Source organism: Microtus oregoni, unplaced genomic scaffold, assembly GCF_018167655.1.
Source record: "Microtus oregoni isolate MIOR12 unplaced genomic scaffold, Mior012 000002F_ref0000024, whole genome shotgun sequence".
Lineage (NCBI taxonomy): Eukaryota > Metazoa > Chordata > Mammalia > Rodentia > Cricetidae > Microtus > Microtus oregoni.
The window spans coordinates 25,830,129-25,857,231 of record NW_024543061.1 but is presented as its reverse complement, the minus strand read 5'-3'; the positions used below and the strand labels follow the sequence as shown (position 1 = coordinate 25,857,231).

The 27,103-nt window shown below is 39.8% G+C and overlaps 1 protein-coding gene across 3 annotated transcripts in view; it reads right to left on the bottom strand.

The window, feature by feature from the left end:
- Exoc6b (exocyst complex component 6B) overlaps positions 1–27,103 on the bottom strand; it is a 477,853-nt gene that overhangs the window by 92,122 nt on the left and 358,628 nt on the right. For all 3 annotated transcript variants that reach the window (XM_041645429.1, XM_041645442.1, XM_041645435.1), the window contains one exon: positions 23,152–23,225. In XM_041645429.1, the coding sequence (XP_041501363.1) occupies positions 23,152–23,225 (74 nt within the window). The remainder of the gene's footprint in view (positions 1–23,151; positions 23,226–27,103) is intronic.

The window sequence follows — 27,103 nt, the reverse complement described above, 5'->3', positions numbered from 1 at the left end:
TGTAATTTTTCTTAGACTAATTATATAATTGATACATTGAAAGTTACATTAAAATTACATTTATAACTTCTAAAATTATGCAAAATTTGAATTTTGTTATCTATATGACATAAAACTATATTATTTTAAAGCTCTAATGAGTGATCATGAGATTATTTTCACTGTAGCTTTAATTCTCGGGTATTAGAAAGCAGCATTTTTTTTTTTTTTTTTTAAATTTATTTATTTATTAAGGATTTCTGCCTCGTCCCCACAACCGCTTCCCATTTCCCTCCCCCTCCCCCGATCAATTCCCCCTCCCTCATCTGCTCGAAGAGCAATCAGGGTTCCCTGACCTGTGGGAAGCCCAAGGACTGCCCACCTCTATCCAGGTCTCGTAAGGTGAGCATCCAAACTGCCTAGGCTCCCACAAAGCCAGTACGTGCAGTAGGATCAAAAACCCACTGCAATTGTTCTTGAATTCTCAGTATTCCTCATTGTCCGCTATGTTCAGCTAGTCCGGATTTATCCCATGTTTTTTCAGACCTAGGCCAGCTGGCCTTGGTGAGATCCCAATAGAACATCCCCATTGTCTTAGTGTGTGGGTGCACCCCTCGTGGTCCTGAGTTCCTTGCTCGTGCTCCGTCTCCTTCTGCTCCTGATTTGGACCTTGAGATTTCTGTCCGGTGCTCCCGTGTGGGTCTCTCTCTCTGTCTCCTTTCATCGCCTGATGAAGGTTAATATTCCTGAGGATGCCTATGTGTTTGTCTTTGGATTCACCTTCTTATTTAGCTTCTCTAGGAACATGAATTATAAGCTCAATGTCCTTTATTTATGGCTAGAAACCAAATATGAGTGAGTACATCCCATGTTCCTCTTTTTGGGTCTGGCTTACCTCACTCAGGATAGTGTTTTCTATTTCCATCCATTTGTATGCAAAATTCAAGAAGTCCTTGTTTTTTACTGCTGAGTAATACTCTAATATGTATATATTCCATACTTTCTTCATCCATTCTTCCGTTGAAGGGCATCTAGGTTGTTTCCAGGTTCTGGCTATTACAAACAATGCTGCCATGAACATAGTTGAGCATATACTTTTGTTGTATGATAGGGCCTCTCTTGGGTATATTCCCAAGAGTGGTATTGCTGGATCCAGGGGTAGGTTGATCCCGAATTTCCTGAGAAACCGAAACACTGCTTTCCAGAGTGGTTGCACAAGTTTGCATTCCCACCAGCAATGGGTGAGTGTACCCCTTTCTCCACAACCTCTCCAGCAAAGGCTATCATTGGTGTTTTTTATTTTCGCCATTCTGACAGGTGTAAGGTGGTATCTTAAAGTTGTCTTGATTTGCATTTCCCTGATCGCTAAGGAAGTTGAGCATGACTTTAAGTGTCTTTTGGCCATTTGAAGTTCTTCTGTTGAGAATTCTCTGTTCAGATCAGTGCCCCACTTTATAATTGGGTTGATTAGCCTTTTACGGTCTAGTTTCTTGAGTTCTTTATATATTTTGGAGATCAAACCTTTGTCAGTTGCAGGGTTGGTGAAGATCTTCTCCCAGTCAGTGGGTTGTCTTTTTGTCTTAGTGACAGTGTCCTTTGCTTTACAGAAGCTTCTCAGCCTCAAGCTCTAGCCATATCTACATAATAGAAATTGATGTCCATAGCAGCTAGGTCACTGGACATTTTTAGTTCATCAGGGTGAAAATAAGTTTTCTGACAACAAGTTAGACATTCTTGACATTGTGACACCTTTATTCTTTTGCATTATGGGTCATCTTAGCTCCATGGCTGATTTTCCAGACACACAAAAAGAAACCGTAGCCATTAAAGAGATGCTGCAGCTGTCAGCAATTCACAGACATGAGGGCACTTTACTCTCTCCTCCACTCTCAATAGTAAGCTTTCACCAGTTCCTGTCTGAAAAACATCTTTGGATAATTTTCAGCAGAGAAACAATAAATCAGGGATGTCAGTGGCTGCAAGAGGAGAGCCTTCCCAATTTTCATAAGCAAAATCTTCAGCGCCAGTCCTTTCAGGTTTGGATGTAATTTTCCTGACGTTTGTGCTGTGGTTGCCTTGGCCATCTTCCACTCACTAGCAAATATCGGTGGGAAATGTGATTTATGTCGACACCACAGCAATGTGAAAACCTGAGGCAGAGAAGAACTCAGCAGTCCTGCTGGGCATGGGAATGTGGTAAAGATAAGGTCCACCTAAAGAGTGTTACTGCCCTGCTTCTGGTTTAAGATGAAGCTGATGAGTGGCTCAAGGACCCTTCCACAAAGCAACCATGAATCCAGAAGAAAGAGCTGAGATCTAAAATGATTAACTACTGATCAAACTGAGGACCATCACACTAACAAAACTGGAACAGGGATGAGAAGCACAGCCAAGAGCTCCTGTAAATGCCCCTTCCTCCACCTCTTTACTCCTGCTTCTAGCTGAGAACCTAGGCTATAATGGTTTCCAACTTTGATCAATATTTTCAAAGGTAGCTTCCTTGATTCCATTTCTAAGTGAGCAAGTCAGTAGGTCTGTGGTGACACTGAAGGATTCAGAATCATGCATTATAAAGCTCTGTAACTAAGTTCCTGGTTTGCATTAAATCCGTAAAAATGGGTAGTGGTCTCACATAGCCAGGCTCTGGGTAAACATAAGTTTCTTTCTTTGGTACAGATATCCAGGGTGTTTGTGTGGTAAGTATACCATTGACTTCATACAAAACTATTGGATTGTTTTCTTAAGTATCAGTGCCATTTGATGCCTACCAACACTTGTTCAGGATGCTCAAAGCAGCTGAAGGTTCACAAAGCTGAATATCTTTTCTCTCTATCCCAACTTAGTACTTAGAGTAGCTAATACTTACTACCTAGTACTTACACTACTTAGTAATTATGCTATCTAGTACTTATACCTCCTAGTACTTATCTTGCCTAGTACTAGTCCTATCTAATAGGTATCCTACCTAGTACTCATACACATTATATAATATGACAGAAGGCAAGAAAATTGGAGACATCAATTTGAAACATCACAAAGCCACAATATGGGCATGGATGAGATCTACGATCACCACGTGATTAGGGCAGCAGCTTTTCTATTCATCTGGCCCATTAACATGAGAAAAAGGAACAATGGACATCAAGTGGAGACTTGGACACGACCTGTGGGTCTAGGTTGGCCATATGCACCCAAAAACAGCTTTTGAAATGAAAATTCCAGCACTGGAACTGTGGGCCTAGAAACACACACCATGAGATATGTGGCTTGAGGACAAAGTGTCCTTGCTCTCTCTTCTGGGTTCAAGAAGCACACTACTGTGCTAACTCCTCTCTTGGACACAGGAGTATTCTTTGCTTTTCATTTCTGGTGTTTCAAGAACGGAGCATGGCACACAAACTCCAGTAAGCATCATCTGTGGCGAGTAAAATACAGTATGTCAAGGGGTATACAACTAAGAACACACTATTATCCTTAACCATTTCAAAGGAGAAACATACTTTTGAAAAACACAACATAAAAATCAGAAGGAAACTTTTTGATAACTGCTTTGTATTAGTAGACGAGAATGTAAGGGTGCAAAAGTTAATAGTAACAGCGGGGGGGGGGGTGAGACTGGACTCTCCATCAGACATGGGTGTTGGTAATGAACAACTGTTCCAGCAGTTCAGTGAGTCCAAAATACAACCTTAACTTTTTAGAGCCTTTAGATAATAAAAGCCTAACTAGAAAGCAAAGAGCTGGATGAGGAGAACTGGGCTGACAAATGTCTTCCCATCCCAAAGGAACATTTACGAAGCCCTTCTGTTCCCCTGGTCTCAATTCATTCTTCACAGCAGAAGCAGACCATCAAGAGACTGATAGATACAATTGCCCAGCTCTAAGCTTCTGACCAATATGACTCTAATTTGAAGGCATGTGGAATCAGAAAAGCACATGTGGAGAACAGGCCACAATCGCCAACATCTGTCTCTGCTCAGAAACGGGAATGCATCCTCCTACTCCTCACCAGCCTGTCTTTCCCTTGAATGCACACATGCAGAGTTTAATGGCTAATAATCTCCAGGCAGTATGTATGTGTTTCTATAATGATTGGCCAGGATGACCTTGCTTGATCAATCACTTGATAACATCACATTTAGTGAGACTCAGTGAAACTGCAGTTCAGTCTGAACCACAATCAGTGCGCTGGCTCCACTAGGGCTACCGCTGCCACATCACAGCCTCTGCTTCCTGTCAAACTGCACAGCCTTCATGGTTCTGCCTTCAGCCTTCTAACATTTCAAGATCATTTTTCTTCTTTAATTTTTTAATGTATTTGGGAATTTGAAATATGTAGATTTGCTATGTAGTGCAGGCTAGCTTCAACCTCCCAGGTGCAACGATTGCAGACACACATCAATACACTCAACTTCAGAATATCTAGTCTCCTTTTGCCTCCTTTTTGATAGCAACACAGTCTTCCTTATATTGCCACAATGAGTACACCACCTGATCACTGGTTTTGTGATTTCTGCCTTGCGTCCTTCTTCATCACCTCCTTCACTTTTGTTTGTTAGCTGCACAGTCATCTTCCTTGACTTTCTTTTTGCTAAATACTAAGAATGTATGTGAAAAATCTCAACTTAGTAAAAAAAAAACACAAATTTACATAATTTATCAGTATCAAAAATATGGGAGTTTCTATTTACTGCACATTTTTATTTTTTCCTTTTAATGTTTTAATGGCATGGATGTTTTGTATGCATATATGTCTAGGCACCATGTACATACTGCACATTTCTTTCCCAGTTTGACAAACTAAATATTTCCAACTGAGTTATCTGTTTTCAAAATATTTACACAAAGGATATTAATATTTTAAACATTAAAATGTCTCAAAAACTATTCACATTTCAGCATACTTTAAGCATATTAACCTTTAATCCTGACACTCAATACACAAAAGCAGGCAGATTTCTGAGTTCAAGGCTAGTCTGGTTTACCACAGAAAGTTCCAGTATAACTGGGCTACACAGAGAGACCTTGTCTCAAAAATCAAACAAAAAAATTTTAATATACTCTATCAATTCATTCATGCAATCTTATTGCCTAAGAACTACTTGATTCTAGATTCTTTTCCATTAAATGCTTACATGTGTTTTCATTTTCTTGCATTTAATGTCAGAGCAGAAGAGACTCTTAGAGAGGAAGGAACAGATAGTAAAACCTTTAGGCTTTTGGCTGCAACTCATTCTCTGCTGCAGTTGTAATGTCAAGAGGCTGTTGAAAACAAGAAAATCAGAGTACACTCTTCTAAGTCTTGGTGACACACCTAAGATATAGGAAGTCATTATTTACTGTAGTTCAAGAAAGTAAAAGTGAAACTAGCATTTCAAGAATACATCAGAACTAGAGTGACCCAAATGTGCTCTCACTGAAGACCACGATTGCTTTAATTGTGATATAATTTCTTATGACACGTTCATTTTATCAAGTAGAAAATTTGGCTTTATTATTATACAGGAGCAGGCCTAAGCATCTGCCCCATTTCTCACTGAACTTCAGTGAAAGTGGCCACATGAACACAGATGTATGAGTCAATTTTAAAGGATATTAAATAACAACACATTAAATATGTTTGCTTCTAAGTAAGTTAGCATTCAAGCCTGAAATGCTGACTCTAGCATATGCACAGGGAAAGGTGTTTGGGTCCATGTATCACTCCTATCTGGTCATCACTGACTATACCTCACTTTTTGATGGAGGAGGGTCATATGTCTATTGGTTAATAAAGAAACTGCTTGGCCTTTGATAGGCCAGCCCTTAGGTGGGTGGAGTAGACAGAACAGAATTCTGGGAGAAGGAAAGCCGAGTCAGGCAGATGCCACAGCTCTCCTCCCAAGATGGACGCAGGTTAAGATCCTTTTTGGTAAGCCACCACCTTGTGGTGCTACACAGATTATTAGAAATGGGTTAATCAAGATGTGAGAATTAGCCAGTAAGAGGCTAGAGCTAATGGGCCAAGCAGTGTTTAAAAGAATACAATTTGTGTGTTGTTATTTCGGGTGTAAAGCTAGCCGTGCGGGAGCTGGAGCAGGAACGCACCCCCGCCACTCCTCACTACAACTTTTTAAATAATTCACTGGAAATATTATGAGGCAGATGATTATGTATAATCTAACAATGACAGTGATATGTATGTATATACATTCATACATCCTTTTGTACACTGTAAAGATTTGTCACTCAAATTAGTTTAATAAAAAAAACTGACTTGCCAGTTGGCCAGACAGGAAGGAGGGAAAGCAAAACTGAGAATGATGGGAAGAAGAAGGGCAGAGTCAGAGGAGTGGTGAGCAGATGCAGAGAAAAGCAAGATTGGCATGCCATACTGAGAAAAGGTACCAAGCCAGATGGCAAAGTATAGATAAGAAATACGGTTAATTTAAAATGTAAGCATAATTTAGTAATAAGCCTGAGCTATCAGTTGAACATTTACAATTAATATTAAGTTTCTGAGTGATTATTTGGTAGCAGCTGTGGAACAGAAACTTCTTGCTTCTGAAGAGGACACTGGTTTGATTCCCAGCATCCACACAGAAGTTCACAGCTCCAGTTCCAGGAGTTACAATGCCTTCTTCTGACCCTCCATAGGCACTAGCACACATGCGGTACATAATACATAAAACAATAAACATCTAAAGAAACCAGGATGTATGCTTAATTCACCCAATTTTAAAAGACTTTTAATATTTCTCTTCATTTCTGTTTGATGATCACTGGTAACATGCTGTAACCTATTTCTGTCATAATGTATTGTGAACAATTTGAACATAAATTTGGATTTTTCTGTCTTTAATAAGTAAAAACAGCCTATGGTAGGTTCACACCACTTTTAGAAGCACAGTGATTGCCATGAACGAGGCACTTTCTCCGTGCTTTATTAACATGAGGCCAATACTTACTACATGTCCATGAAATATGTATCATTATTTATTTAACAAGAATAAATCAAATTGTGATCGATCAAAATTTCAACCTTGTCACTGAACAATTCTATGACAAGCTTCGTTGTGCATTTCCCTTTAAGCAGTCACATGATTACTCCCCTAGAATAAATTAAATGAGTGGAGAGCAGAGGCAGGAAGTAATAACAGCAGACACTCAGCATGTTTGCGACAGGGGGAGGTGAGCACTGCACAGAATCTTTGACATGCACAAGCCCAGTCTGCCCCTACAAGAACTACTTCAGGTAAAGAATACGAATGACCTTTTTCACAAATGTAGACAGTACAGTAAACAGAAGGTCACCTGTTAGAGAATAATAAAGGCTCCACAATCAGCAGCTAAAAAGTACTCAACAAGTTTAAGTGACTTGGTTGTCTTATAGTTCACTTGTCAAATAACAATTGAAATTCTGTATGTAACAAAATTATATAGAAAAAGTAATGAGTTCTGATTCCTTCTCAGAAGCCAGTGAGTTGAGAATGTCATAGACAGTATATACCTTGGGGCTCGCTAGCTCTGTTACAAGACTTTAGAGAAGGGAATGTCTTGGTCAAGGTTTCTTCTGTTGTTCTGATTATATACCATGACCATAAACAACATGGGGAGGAAAGGGTTTAATCTTAGCTTACAAGTAGGTCATACTCCATTGCTAAGGGAAGCCAGGGCAAGAACACAAACAGGGCAAGAATCTGGAAACAAGAGTTGATGCTTCCTGGAGAAATGCTGCATACTGGCCTGCTCTTCCTGACTTGCTCAGTTTGTTTTCTTATACATTCCAGGACCACCTATTCAGGGGTTCCATATTAAGTTCCAGTGAAGTTTTACAGTCCCTGTCTAAGCGATGTGCTACTGGAGAGTGCTGAACTATTGCAAGTGTTGGTACAGAAGCAATGGGGCACTCTTCAGCCCAGGCTTCTGAGGACCTATAGCCTGCAGGATACTAAGGACCACACTGTGAAGGGGGATGAAGAGAAAGGACAGGAGGTAAACAACTGCAGGTGCCTGATTATTCTTGGATCACGTTACTCAGATTTCTCTGCCATTCTTCAGGAGGGTCTATTGAATGGCGGATCTGGCTGAAGGTGATGTGATTTAAATGTCCTCTTTATCACTGCACTCACATCTGACGATCTGTCAGGAGGACCTCTGCCTGGTGTGCTGACATTCCTCACTCCAGGCTGTTCTAACAACCAGACATCTCTTCACTCTTTCGTGCACTGCTGGATAGGAGGCTGCCCTGTCCCTACAGAGTACTGAAATTCACAACATACATTTCCAGTTATGAGCCCCTTTCACAGTTGGACATGTTCTGTTTACCCTAAGCATTTTAAAGTGATTTCTGCATTTCTTAACACTCTGCTCTTCCATAATTCTCACTGTCAACTTATGACAAGAGCTTTGGGCTCATGGTGTTTCTCTCTAAAATGAGTATCACCAAGTGATGTGGTATTGGGGGGCATTGACTAGCAGGTATAATCAAGATGCATTTTCTATTTCTATAGAGAAAAAGATCTTCACCTGGTTCTGAAAACAGTATCATTTGTTTTAGAACAGGCAGTACATTACAAAGTAAAGTCAGCAGAGCTGCAGCAGTAATTAGAGAATATATATCATACACAAGACAAAGCAGAAGCATGTGCCAATGTCTGGTTAGCTATGTGTCCATAAACAGTAGAGAAGTTCAGGCAGAGGATTCTGGCTTCCCACAAGCTAGGGACAGTTGGGGGCAGTTTTACCTTAAATGGCTCATTCTACTGAAGCAAAGCTGCAGTCTCCTTCCTTGAGCTGTGTTGTAAGTAGAAGTGAGCAGTGAAGATGAGTCTGGAGAACGTTCTTAAGAAATGCAGTCACACAGAATTCTTAGATATCTATACAAGGTTAGAGACCACCATACGTACAAACATAGTTGTCACATAGAATTCTTAGAAATCTATACAAGGTTAGAGACCACCATACGTACAAACATAGTTGGAATCCCTTATGCGACTCATGTTTCTGAAAATTGGCATCGCTGTCACATTCCTGTCACCTCATTCCTTTACACTAAAGAGAGACTGCCCAAGTATATTCTCCAGAGGATGAGTGCTTTATTCCTACTATGGCTTATCACTCACGTCTTAAATAAGTGCCAGTGAAGGGAGGTGACGGTAAGAGCACAGAGGCTTCTAACATACCTTCGCTGGTCTTGTGAACCAATAACAATTGTTGAGAACACAGTTTTAAAAGAAACCAAAAGTGAATACCATATATTTTTCCTGTAAGATTGCTGCTGCTTTATTACTTCCTTTAATCATGCTTTTATGTATCAATGAGGCAGGTAGATGGTATGATGTGTGCCCAGTAGAATATGAAGCCTTAGTAATTACATTAGTTTATCTAAGAAAGCAGCCATATACAATCAAATATGTTTTTGACATTTTCCTTACACCTTTATTTTGCTTGAAATAAAACAGGAAAGAAATTTCAAATGGCATCAGTGACATTTAAATAATTAATTATAAGTTAATTTGAATGTGATCTTCTTTCTTTACCTTCTTAATTTTTTTGACTTTAATGATTTAATAATCATTCCGGTTTCTGTATGCTTTGTGCTATAAGTTAATAACAATGGACTTCAATACAGAGTGACTTCTCTTTCTGTGAACATGTTCATTGGATTCAGTCAGTAAAAATTTTTCTATTATATGAGAGAGAGAGCGATCCTCTGGCTTTTACTGAAGAGCGAAGCAGGATGCCGCTGTGGGATTTGGGGCAGTGAGTGATAGGATCTAAATTTTACTTTAATTTTTCTCCTGTTTCTTGTTCTACTGAGAACAGTCTGTAGAGAGACCAGTGAGATGGCACTGCAAAGACACAGTGTGAAGTGACAGTTTAGTGCTAGATTAGGGGAGAGCTGCAAAAGACTGGGTTGTGAATATGCTTTATGAGAGAGAAAACACAAGTTTTTGATAGACTGTATGTAAGATACAACAAAGCCATTAGTTGAGTAAGGAGACCTGTAGAAGGCATAGTGAGGGGGCAGTTCCGGAGTATTCTATGCTCTCAGAAAAGGACACACGTGGTATGCTGCGCCGCCACACAGGGTGGGGTGAGTCTGAAGAATGTGTTCAATCTTCAACACATTGCTCCCCCATCCCAACACTTTCTGTTGCTCAGCAAGGATCTTGGGTAAACTACTTGATTTAACAAAAATGTTTTAAACATCATTTTGAATATTTTAGCACCCTGGACTTGGTGAACTGCAGGCAGGTATTGGAATTCTGGCCTGTTTCTGGAGTGTCTCTAAGTGGGCCACCAATACCACAGAGGTAAGGGTAGGAGTAACAGTGAGAGGTTCCAGGCTATATCTGCACCGAGAAAATGCCCCTGTGGGAGCACAAGAATGAAAAGTCAAAGTCTGACAGGATGCAGTTGCTCAGAGGGCTCAGAACACAGGACACCAAACGCTTGTCTGAAAATACATTTCCTCTACAAGCAGCAGAGCACAGTAGTAGTGGGAAGCAGCCCACCTGTAGCCTGCTCTCTGGCAGCCCTTCTTCCTGACTATGAAGTCTTTTCCTCCTGTTTGCCTGTCTTGCCTGTGGTCATGACATCTAAATTCCATTTAACACTATCACATAAAAAGAAAAATGAAGATCATAGAGTGAAGAACAATGCTGACTATATTTACTAATAAGTATTTGAGAAAACTATGATATGGAAATGCAATCTAGCTCCACTCACTTCTGAGATGTCACAAAACATTATGAAGTTGATGCATTAGGGCAATAATTATAAAGGCCTAGCATAAGCAAGGACTATGCGACCTATCAGAGGAGGGGACATCAAGGGCAAATAAAAGAGGGTTCCTGCTCTTGATGAACGCAGAATCTAATGAAAGCAGGTGATCAAACAACTAATTATAAAAGCATTTGTAATGAAGGGACATAGAAAATGTCAGGGACTCAAAGAGGGAACAATTTACCTGAGAAGGCTGGAGAAGATTTATAAAGAGATGACTTTTGAGCCAAACTGTGAAGGAAGGGAAAAAGGTTGTCACTCCATTGAGACAAAACACACAGTGACAGGCAAGGGGAGCCTCAAAATGTTTCCCAAATGAGAGAGGCAATTGCAGTGTCTGAGTGGAGGTTATATGGTGAAAGACAACGGGAAGAGAATACCAAAAAGGCAAGGTGGCACCACACCTGCTTGACCAGGGGTTTGTGCTTTGTTGTTTGGGCAACAGAGAGCTCTCAGCCTCATTGTAAAGTAGGTAAATGACACAACTCACAGTGGTAAGAACATGGTAAGATCATGAGAAACTAAAGTTGAGTTTAATACTTCTCAGAAAGGACAAGGGACACAATTATATCTGTGGCCCCTTGCCACTCAGTCTCTTTTCTCTATCATGCCATCCAAGCATGCAGTGAAAGAAGAAAAGTGGCTAGGCCTTCAAAGAAGACACATGGAAAACTATACTTCTCTTCAATTATTTGCCTCAGAAGTCACTGAGCAAGAAGTAAAAGTGTCACATGGAACTGACCCTGGTTGGATTGAGAAGGCAAGGAAATATGTACAGCCATATACAGTTTGTGTGACAAGCAAACCAATCACCCTCCCAGGACTACAGCCAATACTGAGATAACCAGGGATGGTGTGGGAGAATTGTTTGTAATCTGTCAATCATGTTTTAAATAAATGCTGATTGGCCAGGCAGGAAATACAGGTGGGAAAACCAGACAGGAAGTAGAAATGATGTAATGAGAACAGGAGAATTCTGGGAGGGAGGAAGTTGATTCCTCCCATTCCTGCCCAGACCACCGAAGCAGCAGGATGTGATGTGATCTGCCCCACTGAAAAAAGATACTGAGCCACATGGCTAACAATGGATCAGAAAAATGGGTTAATCAAGATGTGAGAGTTAGCCAGTGAGAGGCTAGAGCTAATGGGTCAATCAGCTTATAATTTATGAAGACCTATGTGTGATTTTCTTTGGGGCTAAACAGTTGTGGGATACTGGGCGGGACAAAAACCCTAAAAAACAAGCAGGCCTGGCCCTCCATGTTACACAGGGAAGGAGAATGCTTATTCTAGATCATGGTTTGAGAAATGTCAGTTATCAGCTGGCAGCTCTGTTGCTCTGAGGAAGCAGTGCATTATGATGGGAGTACCTGGCAAAGCACAGCTACTCAGTTCATGGACAGGAGTGAAAAGAACAGAGGAAAGTGGAAGCATCTGGGGTCTACTATCTTTTCTAAGGGTACCACCTCAATGATCTACAGGCTTCCCATGACATCCCACCTGGTATTATGTTTGGTTTGTTTTAATCTTTGCTGTTGTTTGTTTACTTTGTGTTTTGAGACAGGATTCCTCAATGAAGGCTAGTCTCACATTAAACCTGCCATCTCTTGCTTGGCTTCTAGCCCCAATCCTTGAAAGTTCTATCTTTTTCCAATAGCCCCAATCGGCCAAAGCAAGCCTTTAACACATGGGCCTCTGGTTCACACTTCAGAGCCGCACACGCTGCCCTTTACTAAGAGTTAACTTTCGAGACGTCTTAGTCCTGCCTTTATTGCTTGATTAGATTAAGCTAAGATTAAATTAGAGATATGTTGAATCAGATAGCAAAGACCATCCATTATAGAGTCAAAATTAAAAAAAAAAAACTATGGTGCTGGGGAGATGGCAGGCAAGAGCACTTGCTGCACAAACATGACTATCTGTGTTTGCAGATGTCAAAACTATCATTGAATATTTCCCAAAGAATATCTCCAAGTGACTATACCTAGTAAGTACTTCATCAAGTTTGAGATTCAAAGCCAATATACAAAACACAGCTGTATTTCCATATGCTCCAAAGGAAGAAATAAACACTGAGAGTAAAACAGTAACAACACTGCAAAAAACATGTGATATGGAATCACTCTGGCAAAATAGGAAAGATTTGCTGAAAGTTACACAGCACCAACATAGACAATGGAGAGACAACAACCATGAAGGAGAATGCTAAATGTCAGAACGACAATTTTCCCCAACAGATCTACAAATTCAAAATAACCCTGATCAAAACTCTAGAAAGTGATCTTTCATGGTCAAAAGTCAGCCTTTCATTTCCTACCAGGCCAGTGTGTGTGTGTGTGTGTGTATACATATATACACACACAAATATTTAAATGGTTTAGAATAATCAAACAATGTTGAAGAAGATAAAGTTGGAGAACTCATGCTCTAAGATATCAAGATTTAACACAAAGATCAAGAGAAACTAAAGTGTAAGAACAGAGAGCAACTAAAAAATACAGGCAATCCAAAAAGATATCAACACATTTATGACAAACTAATTTTTAAAAAAATTTTAAACATAATTTAAAATGATTCTTTGGTAATTTCACATCATGCACCCTAATCCCACCCAAAGGAAAACTTAAAAAATAAAGAAAAATAAAGTAAATAATAAGTACAAATAAAAATATTAAAACAAATAATCAAAAAACACCAAAATATAAAAACACTTCACCTTTTTTTTTTCACCTCTTCATTCCTCTTAGTGACACTGGCAGCTCCATTGTATCATGCAATATACTCTTTTGTTCAAACAGCTTTACTTGCAAATGTTCATTGCATAGTATTTCAAGTTCTCTGGTTTTTGGTACACTGTCAGTGTTGGACCCTCACCAAATCTCCTTTCGGATATCCTGATGTTGCCCTGAGTCATGGAGATACTGCAGCTATGTTCTGCAGGGTCAGTCCCTTCAACAGAGTCCAGCAGGTCATAGATAGGGGTAGATGTTGAGGAGAGCCAATTCAAAGCCCTGAAAGTGTGCCTGGGTGGTAGCTGGGTTATTCTATTCAGGTTGCTGGGACCACTCCCCCCCTCACATGAGGGGTGGAATCTGCCCTCCCACATTTGTGGTGAAGGGTGGAACCAGCTTTTCCAAGTTTGTTGGTAGCTCTTCTATGAAGGGTGTGGCTAATTTTTTAAAGATTTATTTTATTAATTATGTGTACATGTGTGTCTATATTCATACATGTGGGTCGAAAAGGAGGCACTGGATCACTTGTAGCTGGAATTATAAAGCAAAAGTGAGCTGCACAGCATGAGTACAGGGAACCAAACCCATGCCATCTGCAAGAGTGTTCTTAACTGCTAAGAGATCTCTCCAGCCCCTCTATTGATTTTTGATAAAGCTGTCAAGGCATATCAATAAAGCACATCTTTTAGCCGGGCGGTGGTGGCGCACGCCTTTAATCCCAGCACTCGGGAGGCAGAAGCAGGCGAATCTCTGTGAGTTCGAGACCAGCCTGGTCTACAAGAGCTAGTTCCAGGACAGGCTCCAAAACCACAGAGAAACCCTGTCTCGAAAATAAATAAATAAATAAAGCACATCTTTTTAAATAAACTGTGGTGGAACCTGTACTGCACTTCCCATTACAGAGAAAAGCTGATACAAGGTATACCATCACAGACTTAAACCTAGAAGCCAGCATTTTAAAGCCTCAAGAAAAAAACAGAAAATCATTGCAACCTGAGTTAGCTGAAGATTTGTTGTTAAGAGAGGAAACATAAAGCAGAAACAGATTGAAAAGAATAAGCTAATGTCACTGTAAATGAAGTGCCATTAAACTTTTTTTAATTAGTTTTTTAATGATACTGTTAAGAAAATGAAAAGACACAGAATAAGAAAAAATATTAAACGTATTTCCAACAATGGGCTGTTTACCGGAATATGTAGGTATAAAATGTTTTCAGAACTCAGTCAAGAGTTAATTTCAGAACCAGATAAAATGTTTAGTTTAACAATATAAGAATAAGAACAGGTGAATGGATCAGTGGATGAGGGTGCCTGCTCTCAGCCTGATGGCCATTGTAGGTTCCATCCCAGGACCTACAGTGTAGAACGAAAAATTCAACTCCAAGAAGTTGTCCTCTGACAGCCACACATGTGCGCGCGTACACACACGGGGGGGGGGGGGCGGAGTGTCACAATGAACCCTGAAAAATGGTAATGTCTCTCTGAGAAACAGTTTGATAAAGGGCTTCTCATAAAATTAAAATATACTTTTATTGATTCAGTAATTCTACTTTCAAGTATTTACTCTGGAGAAATGAAAATATATGTTCACCTAAAACTCTATACATTCCTGTTTATTGTAGATTTATTCATTAGATCCCCAATCAAGAAACAAACCAAATACTAATCAACTGGTGGTAAATGAGAAAGAAAATAATATATACAATGACATACTATTTGACAATAGCAATGAATGAATAACCAACATAGGCACCAGAGTGCAAAAACTTCAAAGGCAGTGTGCTGAGTAGATTAAAAACATAACTTTATCATATGGCATTCTGGAAAAGACAAAACTGTGATGTCCAAGATCGCAGGATGGTCAAAACTGAAGACCAGAATAGGGGAAATGACCTAGATTCTTAGTCATACTCGTAGGTATGGAAAATGGTCTAATTGAATTGGAAAGTAGTTTGACATTTTAAAAGAACAATGTTAAACATGAAACCTATGTCCACATGAACACTAGCATGTTAACAACCCAAGTAGGTTTCTCTACAGTAGCCTGTATTAGCTACTTTTCTATTGCTTCGATAAAATCCCATGACCAAAAAGTGACTTAAGAAAGAAATTATTTTGGGTTGTAATTCCAGAGGGAGAAGAGTTCAACATGGTAGGAAGCATGGCGGCAAGTGAAGGCATAGGGCCCAGAGTAGAAAGTTGAGAGCTCATACCCTCAACCATTAGCATGAAGCAGAAAGTGAACTAACTGGAAGTGACAAAAGGCTTTAAACTCTGGAAGTTCACCCTCAGGACGTTCTTCCTCCAACAGGGCCACATCTCCCAAACCTCCCCCAGACAGAACCATCAACTAGGGACCAAGAGTTCAAATGCCAGAGATTATTTGGGATATTTTTAATTCAAACCACCATAGTCCAAATTAAAACAATAAAACATGTACAAATATGAACAGATCAGTGTAGAAATATAATTCATCAATTAAAAGAATGAATTATTGAAATGGTTATCACTGTGAGGACATTTCAAAATAATGTGTGAACTAAAGAAGCCAGACAGAATACACCAAAGAATATCAACTCTAAAAATTTTGAACTATGATGGTAGAAAGATGAGTGATTCTTCAGAGAAGCAAAAGGAATCCTGTGCATAATAAAACTGTTCTCAGAGGCAATGGTCACACAGAAATGTACACTTACCAAACTCAAAGAACATACATTTTGTTGAAAAAAATTATACCTCCATGAAATTGAAGGTAATCAAGAAGGACCTACTGTAAGATATGAGCCACCCATAGGAGTGGCTCCTTCTGTATGAGCCTGCTGACTCTGCAGGTCCCTGCTTGCTTTTATTTCTCTCAGGAAGGAGACTAACTTCTTCCTGGGTACCACTGACCCAGAGAACCAACCTTTGTAACTTGCCTTTACTCCTCAACTTACACTCTGGCTGCTTTCTACCCTCAGCTGACCCGTCAGGACTTGATGCAGACTGTCCTGGTTCTCCTTTCTCATCAGTCCTATCTTATTCCTTTACTCATTCCTGGTTTCTGAACTTGCCTAGAAGGTATCTTTAGGTTAGGGCTCTGGATTTGGGGGGGGGGCATTTGCTCCCCAGGAGTCCAGGTAGCTGAGGATAGCCTATAGCCAAGTTTTTTTGCTTGTGTGTTTTTCAAACTGAAATATATTCCAATTTCTTAAATCTGTACCTTTGCTGTCACTTGCTGCTGCTTTGGTGGCTGTCAGTGATATAGGTGTGGAACATGAGTTCCAAGGCCTAGTCCAGTTGCCTTCTTGGATGGAATGAATGTACTCTAGGAGAGCTAACACACCCGAGGTCAGTGCTCACAACTCAGAAGCTTTCACTCTGCTAGCACCAACACACCTTCCAACAGTATGGCTGCTTACAGTGAATAAAACTGTGATGATTCTCCACCTCTGCTCCTAAAGATGGGACTGTGTCAGAAACCCCTAAGTTCCAGATGTGTGGGTATGCATAAACATGCCAGGTGTTGAATATAGGAGAGAGCTCTTGGATTGGCTTGGGGGGGGGGCGGTGGCAAAGCATAGTGGAGCTCCTTGGGCTACCTGGCAGGCTTCTCAGGCCTCTAAGATAAAGCAAAAGGAGGTCAGTGATACAATCTATGGACTAAAGTGGAAACCACCAGCAATCCACTATACTATACTTGTGAGTGCTTTACTCTCACAGTCTAAAACAGAATGTAGCACTGGCTGCCAGACCTGGTAGGAAACTATGGAGAGTGATGCTGGCAAAATACCACACACAGCAAATTATGGTAGTCCTTCTGCTGGTGAAAAGAGCAGAGGGTTGTGGCAGAACAGACCCATTTGTGGAAACTGTTGTTTTAACCTGCAGTAGTAAAGGTCTTCAGTACTCTTCCAAGATACAATAAATCATGTGGACAGTCAATCTAACTCCTGGCTGTGGCCAGACGAGCTGACAGTGATAACAGACAATGAAAATCTGAGACGCCCACTAGCTAAAAGGACAAACCTAATGCATTTTTTATGGGAAAATATGCCAAAATCTGCTGTGTTGCTCCTAGGTACCCAAAAGGTCTCTCACCTACATATCCAAAAGAACTTTGTTTTCTGTCTTCATATATTTGCCATTCAAACACCAAAAGCACCCTAGCAAGGTCCACAGGTGAAAAATTTCTATAATTCCAGAACTCAGGGGCTTGAGGTAGAAGGATCAAGAGTACAAGTCTAACCTAGGCTACACAGTGAGGGCCTGCCAACAGTGATAATAATAATGATGATAAAAAATAATAATTTTGGAAACTATCTAAAAGTCTCTCACATTCCAGCAGGTTCAGACTAATATGAAGAAGCATTTGTGGGAGGTGGCTTCCTGCTAGCAACTTCTTGTTTGTGATAAGAAAGAAACTGATAACTGGCACCTTGGGCCTTTTGAGATATGCATCTGTCTCATTCCTACCTACCTCTGGGAAAGTCTCCCAGTTAAGCAGTAATTTAGAATGGTTATACTGTGGATCAGAGGGATATTTTGATGTGTGCTCGATCACAGAATCAGCCTTTGATGCAAGTGGGTTTTCTACTAAGACTAGCATTCAAATGGTTAACAGAGGGAAGGTTCATCTTAGGAAACACATAATGTTCAATATACATAGACATTCGATTTTAAAGCAAAACCTTTATTGAGTATAATCAAGACATAACAGAAAATAGGAGGTGATGCTGGACAAAAGTTTCTGAGATGTTCTCCCATTCTAAGTAAAGTTATTGGTTCCTTTTTACTTTAACAAAAGTAGCATCATAGTCTGTTCAACAGCTACAAAGAAGTGGACAGGCATCTCTTTAGGCACACTGTTGTTTTCAAGGCCGAGCGTGACTGTGCAATGGAAATGCACTGTGTTTACTTTACACACAGGCAAGAAGTTGGGGAATAAGTGCCCTAGAGGGAATATCTGCAGCTCATTCTAAAAAAAGCCCAGATATCTTGGGATAGCTCAGTGTGGAAGTACCTTGCCAACAAGTTTCATTCAGTAGATCTGATGCAATGTCATAGGCTTGTTCATTCAGCTTTACAAAAATTTAACAGTAAGTAACTGCTGGAACTAAGAAGCAGAGTATACAGTGATTATTACCAAGGAAAGAACATCTCAAACTGTTAAGTGTTTGTCCGATATAGACAGTGAACACTGAAAACTAAAATAAAGAAAGAAAACACATCTTTGGGGAGTTAGATGCACTCACAGTGAATGTGAATAAAATAACATCAGTGTCAAATAGTTTAGGGTGGCACAATTTACAGTTTTAAAGGAGGAGGATAAATGGGACATTCAAAAGAGATTCTCAAGGAACAGCAGAGAATAAAGACAAAATAAGAAAACTTAGGGGATAAGAGTTAAAGAAAATTCTAATATCCAAATAAATAGAGTCTACATTTTAGTTAAACCAATACACAGTACACTGAAACACACATACACGCACACACGCACACACACACACACACACACACACACACACACACAGAGAGAGAGAGAGAGAGAGAGAGAGAGAGACAGACAGACAGACACAGTCTAGTTTTCTTCCACTTTAACTCTTTAAATGAGCATTCTGCAGCTCTTTGTGCCTATACTCTTCTGTACTTACAGACTCAATCCTGCCCCTGATCTGCACTTTTCATATAGAAGCATTCCATTCCAGCTAGAACATACGGTGCAGCTTATGTCCCAATTTCTTTAATTTGAACTGACCTTGAGACTAGCTAAGGACAGAAGGGTGTGGCAGAAGTGATGATCTGCTGGTTCTGAGCATAGACCTCAATAGGTTTGCCCACTTCCTCTCTTGGAACACTTGCCAAACGGTTTGATCAGGCCACATGGAGCAGAGAAGAGCTGACTGTAGACACCAAGAGCCTCTGCACTGCCCAATCTTTTCAATCCAGCAGCTGACTGCAGTATAGAGATTTGCTCAACTACCCAGAACTGCTGATTAGAAGAGTCCTGGGCTTCACATATGGTTCAAGATAATATGTTATGGGAGTCAAACAACTGAAATACATACAACGTTCTTATATCTCTAAGACAATACTTATCACAACATGTCCATATTAGATTTAAGGACTTGGCGATCAGCATTTGCTCCTTTGGGAGAAGTCATAGTCATTCTCACTGTGTATTTGCTGTTTACCACTTAAGCTGTGTGCACAGCAGGCACTCATAGTTTGATGAAATGAACTGAAATGAAAATCTAATGCTAATATTCAACAGCATTTTTACTTCATGTTTTGCCACAGAACTGTTAAAAAGTCAAGAATCACTAAGAATCTATTGTTGGCCCTCTACAACTTCTAAAGATTACTAACTAGAGGCCAGTAACTCCAGGAGTGTGTATGCCACTTTTAAAAAGTTCACTAAATGAGGGTCTATTTTGTCCTCAAACTTTAACATTACCTAAGCTTGGAAACTGAAATAAATATACACACTTTTTTGTAAGAAAATTGTACTGAAATTGAATTTTTATAACATAAGTATAAAATGCTAAAAAGAAAGACCTTTCAATTTGTACTGTATAGTTTATTATTAATAGCAGATTTTCTAATCCTAGAATCTTAAAAAATGAAAAGTGTATGTCAATGTATTTTACCTCTGAAATATCGTGAAAGCTTGTAAATCCAAAATGTCATTTCCCTTTTTACCTTAAGAAGTAGTAAAATGGAAATAAAGTAAGTGAAAAGGGTAAACAGCTTTTTGATCCACATCTAATTTTCTCTCTAATATAATTGCAGAGCTTTCAAATGACACTCTACCACCACTATAGACTATACAGAGACTTTTTCATCAGCATTCATGTTTTGAATATGTTTTACATTAGCATTCACCTAATTGCATCTGAAAGTCTAACTGACACAAGAGAACATGAACACACGATCAGCATGACACTACTAGAAGCCAGAGAGGCAAACAACCAGCACCTGGATGGCACTGGGAGAGCATGCATAGTACAGTACATCAAGACAGGCCCTTCTCACATGGACATTCACCATACATTCTGCCTTTTGTGCCTCTGCTTGGGCCAGGCACAGCTATTAAATCTGTTAATAAGCTAAATAATGAAATCAGAGCCTAAAAAGGTTTAGAGCTGTGAGAACGCTGGAATCTGTGAGACGATGCATCTGAAAGAACAGGGCTAGAGAAAGCCCCACATCCAGGTTCAGTCATGAGACCATCTACAAGTTAGGCAGGAAGCACTATTGCAAGAATAAAAGACACCAGCACCAGGAAAGGGGATATCTGGTAGCATTAAGAACAGAAAGTAAAAGCCACAACTTCTAAAACAAGCAGACAATAAACACAGACTCAAAGGGTTATCCTTGAGATAGGGTATGGCCATTTTCATGATAATGAGACTGCCTGATGGTGAACTTCTTTCTTTGGGTAGAGTTCTCCCCAAAGGAGACACAACACACAGTCTGGGTTGGGTGTTCTGCAAAGACGAAGGAATATGTCAAGTTCTAATTGTACAGTTTTAGGACTAGCCTCCATTCCCAATTTAAAGTTCTGCTTTAGGATTGTAAGGAATTCAAACAACAGGACACTTAACCATGTCTCATCTTATTTAACATAAGTTAGTCCTATAGTAACATACAAACAGGAAGTCTCCCTGTAGTTTGAACATCTGAGAAGGCCTAGATGAATGAAAAATAAAAGCTGTTTTCAGAACAGGATGTGAAAGAATCATTTTGCATTATGTCAGTCTATCCATTAACACAGCCTTAAACTAAGGACGTGGTTCAAATCATCTAGGCTGGGAATTGTCCCTTTCCTACTGCTATAACAGAGAAAGGTGTGAGTAGACTTTAGATGACACGTTGAAGAGGAAGAGACACAGTCTGTCATAGTCAGTAAAATTTTGTAGTTTGGGCTTTATCATTTAAGCATCATAAAAGAAACTCTGGGTGCGGGGTGCAGCACAAATAGGAACTTCAGCATCCACAACCCCAATGCTCACCTGGAGCTCACAGGTACTGGAGCATTCACCACTGACTCAGCCCACCTCACCCTGCATGTGCTTTCCCACTTCTCACCCAGATCACATTGTCTGTGAATTCTATAGGTGTCCAAACCACAAACTAGTGAATGACATTTCCTTTGCATCAACAGCGGAAAAGGAAAGACTTTTTCTAGTATATGTTCTTCTAGTGAAAATCACTTTCTGTTTTCCAAGAAGCATGAATTGGCTTCGAGGTTTCAGAGAACAAATTGGCGAGGGAAGGAATGGATCCCCACTGAACCCTAAAGCAAAATCTCAATCTTCCCATCTTAGATAAAAGGCTAAAACTTGGGTACCTCAAATCTAAAGGTGGAAGGTGTTCAGTGTGGAGGGATATAGCTCATTTCTGACAATGCTAGGAAAGCATTATGAGAAAGAACCCCAACCCAGCCCCCAAATATTAAGTTGACACACGTTTCTGGGACGTGGTCTGAATCCTCAAACCTTGGCAGGTTTATAGACACATGATTCTGCTGAACAGGGCTTTCCAAAATTGTCATTGATGACAGATTACACTGCCCATCCACAAGGGTCCAGGGCTAGCTCAGGCCATCCATTATGGGTTAAAAGCTATTCCGGCAGGAATCCAGTCACAGTGGTAAGGAGGTTACCCAGACAAGGGGTTCTACAGCTTTAAGAAACACCCTGGGCATCTACAAGTTTTCAGAATGCAAACTATGTCAGCTCTGAAAACAAGAGGCACTGCATCATTATGGCAGGAGAAACAAAGCCAGCCCCCTTCTAAAACAGACAAAAAAAAAAAAGATTGTTTTAATAGGAAAGAAGCATCAGTCATTGATGCTCACTTCATTTGCACTTTCTATCCAACCCCATCCATCTTCAGAGTGAAGAGATGACAGAGCACAGTTACAGCTCTCCCTTCTGGCCCCCACACATCTTTTTCTACTATACCCAAAACACCAGGCCTATCAACCCACCCCTTCTAGCCTGCAAGAACAGCACTATGGGTGGCCTTTCTTTCGTGTGGACTTGCCAAAGCTCAGGTAGACCTAAGTACTAGCCGCTATCATGACACTGTAACAGGACTTCCCATCTGGCTAGCGTGTCTGGTCAGAACCGTAGAAAACCACCTTCGAGCACTACCCTTCTGTCGCTGATGGCTGACCACATTTTACACAGGAGGTAACAGAAGGTGTGAGGCAGCAGAAAAAAAGTCAACAAACTGGACTAACAACCCAGGAAGGAAAACATTTCATTTTCCTTTGACACTGCAGGCCACATTATCCACACACAAAGTTCTCCAGGCGGGCAGTCTCTGCATCAGTGCACCTGCTTAGCATGGGTTTGACGAGTCATCTTTTTGCTGTGTCTGCAGAAGTCAATGGCTACACAATGGACCGCATCACTTGAGGGTCACTTGAGTCCCTCTACTCTGTGGATCCCTCTTCCCACCCCCTGCCTTCCCTTCTACCCACAAAACCTTTACTCCACCATAGCTAAGGATCTCAGATAGCTAAATAAAAGAGGTGGCCTCAAACACAGGGAAAAGCCCTTAGGTCTCCAGTGTGAATCACCAATGCCAAAACCCCTCCCCTCCCCTCTTCCTTAAGACCTGATGGTCTTCAGTCACACATCTTAAAAGAAAAACAAAAAACAAAAACACAAAGACTTACTTGTCTCAAGTCGATGAAGGCCAACTGCAGCGTGTCCTCCTGGAACCCAGGCACCGGGCCGGATCTGGCAAACTCTGTGGGAAAGAAAAGAGGATAAAAAGCGCCTTTAACTAACCATGGACAGGGAGATTGGCAGACGGATGACAGGGAAGACAAGAGAGGCTGGGGGAGAGGAGGACTGAGCTTCTAAGGAGTCATGTCTCTCTCCCTTCAGCTTCTTTGTTGGCCCTTCAAAATTCGTGTCATCAAAACACCATTAATTCCAGCATCCTGACAGCAAGGAAACTGTACTAATTCGACCTGAAATTTATTCCCATGAGCCGCACTGGGCTTCAGAGTATTTGTTTTGTGAATGGACAAACAACTTGCAAAGGAGGAAGGGAGGGGGGAAAAGAAAAAAGTTTTTCCTCTCAACACAATAAAATCTTCAGCTGAGAAACTCTTTTCAGTTCCGAAAGCTATTTATATTTCAGATCGCTGAAGGAATTTTCTAATTTCACGCTTGTCACCTCATTCCCTAAGCATTTATCAAAAATATTCCCTGCCACATCATTAATTATTCCCTCACTGATTATTTGTATTATCTCATGAGTGCCAACCTCCTACACAACACATACGCACACACACCACTAGCAGAAGCAGTAGCTGCTGCCGCTGCTGCCCTGATCTGAGTTTGGCTTAGAAAAGCAAAGAAGTATTGGCAGATATAAAGATGCCCACCTGGATGAAGCTTACTGCAAATGTTAAGGGACATTTGCATATGCTTGTCCTTCTACTGCAGTCTTTGCCCTTGACTTCATTTTCATGCTAATAAAAATTCCATCTTCTCTCCCTCCACCTGTCTCCTCTTAGGCTGAAGAGGTCACATGGATGCTATTTGTAGTTACAGTAGCACCTTGAAACCATGATCCCTTTTAATTCTGGCTTCCATGTCATTAACAAGAAAAAAATTACCTAGGGCTACAGGGACAAATGCTAGTACTGGTAAGAATGTCAAGTTTTATTGTCCCTGAGCTCTGCTTATTAGGAAACCAAAAGGTCTGAAGTTCCCTCCACAATGACAAGCACATATACAGTCAAGATATGCGTATTTACTGAATCTTCAATTCTTCTTGTGAAGTCAAAGCATGATGAACATTTCATATCCATCTACTAATTACATTAACATCAGCTGGAGTACTTAAAAATACATGAAGTGTTTTCTTTTCAAACACATATTCCCCACCCAAGTTGGAATTTGAGAACTCATAGAACTGGTATATTTTTCTTTTTTTATAGCTGGAAAACTAGGTGACTCTCTACACAGGATATATTCAAAAGATGACATATGAACAATGACGGCTGCTCATTTGCCTGTGTCTCCTCTTTCCACCCATTTTGAAGCTGTAACAGATTCACAAAAAAATCCTTGTCCCAGTTTTAAACAGTAATGCCAATAACTTAGTCTGTAGCGACAAGGGGACATTATATGAAAGGATTACAAATCAATACGTCAAACTAATTTAAATATAGTACAAATGTACTATATACCTACATACAAAATACTCTTATTATAAACATTTCAAACAAAAAGGATACATAAAAAAGACATCGACTCTGAATATAGTGTCTTAGTAAAGTTAGTTTGCTTTAAGAAGAAAACTCACATGCCACTTAGAAACCAACATTATCCAAAGGAGGACCCAAGTTTCAAAAGAGTAAAGTTTTAAAACTGTACAAACATTTGGTGACAAGCACATTAAAGGAAAGCTTGACACAGTGTACCCTGTATATCAATAATGATATGCAATGAGCAATAGAAAGAATCATATCTGATAAACTAGTGTGCAGGAACTGTGTATCCCAAATGTACATTTTCCTCACCTTATGCTCATATTGAAAGCAGTTCTTTAAATTCTAGCTATGCCCTCTCGCCCCAATAGCCTTGTTAAGTGTTCAGTTTACACACACTTCCTCCAAGGTTGACAGACTGCCTTGAGTGGCTCGAGTTGCCTCATTTAAAGCATCATTTCAAGTCCTCTTTATCAAGAGCAGCTCTGGTTGAGTGAAAATGCCTAACTACTGAGATGTTCCTGCTGTCCTGTCTATGTCCAACTCAACAGAATTACCCATGCACACCACTGAAAGGCTTGGGAGCTAGGTTTGTATTCATGTCACTCCTCACTGAACATGCTCTCTGGAGGACAGATAAACCAACTCAGGAGTCTGAATGTGCTATATGCTGAACTCTCAGTCACTTTACCAACCTGATTTTTATGACTGATGTGGATGCCCCTCTGTATGCTGTGAATATATTTTATTACCACTGATTAATAAAGAAGCTGATTTGGCCAATAGTCAGGGAGACTAGAGCCACATGGGATATCCAAGCAAAGATAAAGGAAAAAGAAGGCAGAGTCAGGGAGATGCCAGCAGCTGCTGGAGAAGATGTGAGGTAACAAGACACGAGCCTTGTGTAAAATATAGAATAATGGAAATGGGTTATTATAAGTTTTAAGAGCTAATTAATAATAAGCCTGAGCCATCAGCCAAACTTTTATAATTAATATAAGCCTCTGAGGATTTATTTGGAAACTAGCAGACAGAAGAGAAACCTCCAGTTACATCAAATCTTCAGGTTTCCAAAAGACATGGTAGCCTTTTTATAAAAGAGAACCAGATAATAGTAATTATGCCAGGTACAACAAAGTGAAGAGATTAATCTCCATAAATCAGTTGTGGAAACATCTAATTAGTGTAAAATCATATTTATAATTTTTTCTTTGTTTCACATATATAATTCTTTTTTCAGTTCTGGGCATCATATCTAAGGCCTTGTGCTAGACAAGTCCTCTATTACTGAATTAAACTCCTATAATACTTACAATCCCATGAAGATAGTAAATTCCCTAGAGATAAGGACCTTATCACAAAGACTAACAATTATTCAAAATAGTAGATGTTCAAAAATATTATGTTTCAATTAAGCAGGTTATATAAAAATCAAGACTCACTAGACACATAATTGGTAACAAAAGTGTCTGGGTTGTTTCAGGTAAGGTCCTTAACTCAGGTGTCAATTTGCAGGCTTATAAACTAATGAGTTCCCTAAAACCACAGGCACAATGTCTTTAGGGAGACAGTATTTGGGGTCATAAAAATCAGAACTGGAGCTCCATTTCTCCACTTACTAACTCCTGAGTTCAACAAATTACTTCACCTGTTTATGTCTTAAAAATCATTAAATAAAACTCAGAATACAAGATTATTTCTTATAATGTAGTGATAAAGATTAAGCCAAGTCACATATATAAAGCAGTCGACAGAGTGGCAAGCATATCATAACTGATTATCCTTATAATTATATATTTTGCTTTTGTGAATATGCATTTCTCCACAAATGAAGGTTCATAGCTTTAACTGAATTCTCAGAGGTTTGGCGAACCAGTGCCAAGAAATATTGTCCTATGCTTATGACAAAACACAAAAAGAAACAGAGCTGAACCAGGGATGATTCAATGAGCAGATATTTATTTAAAGCAACAACTATAGGCAAATAATTGTTCTGTTTTGAGGTAGTTAATATGACTAGGCTGTTAGCCACAACACAGAAATTTTCATTTATTAGAAAAAATTTTAAAAAATGTATGAAATAAAATTTCTATAACCATAAATTAATATAGTCTCGGAAATATGACCTCCTAGAGTAAAAACTATATATATGAAAAAGTTAGTATGAAATGTGACTATTTCAAAGAAAAATAATAATCCATGGAGAGGCCAATTTCAACTATGTAAATATAATATACAAGGGACTTATGCTAATAAGCACCTACCTCATGATTTTACTCAAGGCTGCTAGAGAGAAGACAGTGATCTCTTCTTTGTATTATAAACTGTCATAACCCAAGAAAAGGAAATACAAGTGTGCAGGCATGGTGATATAAAACAGCACTGATCAGCAGTACTTCTT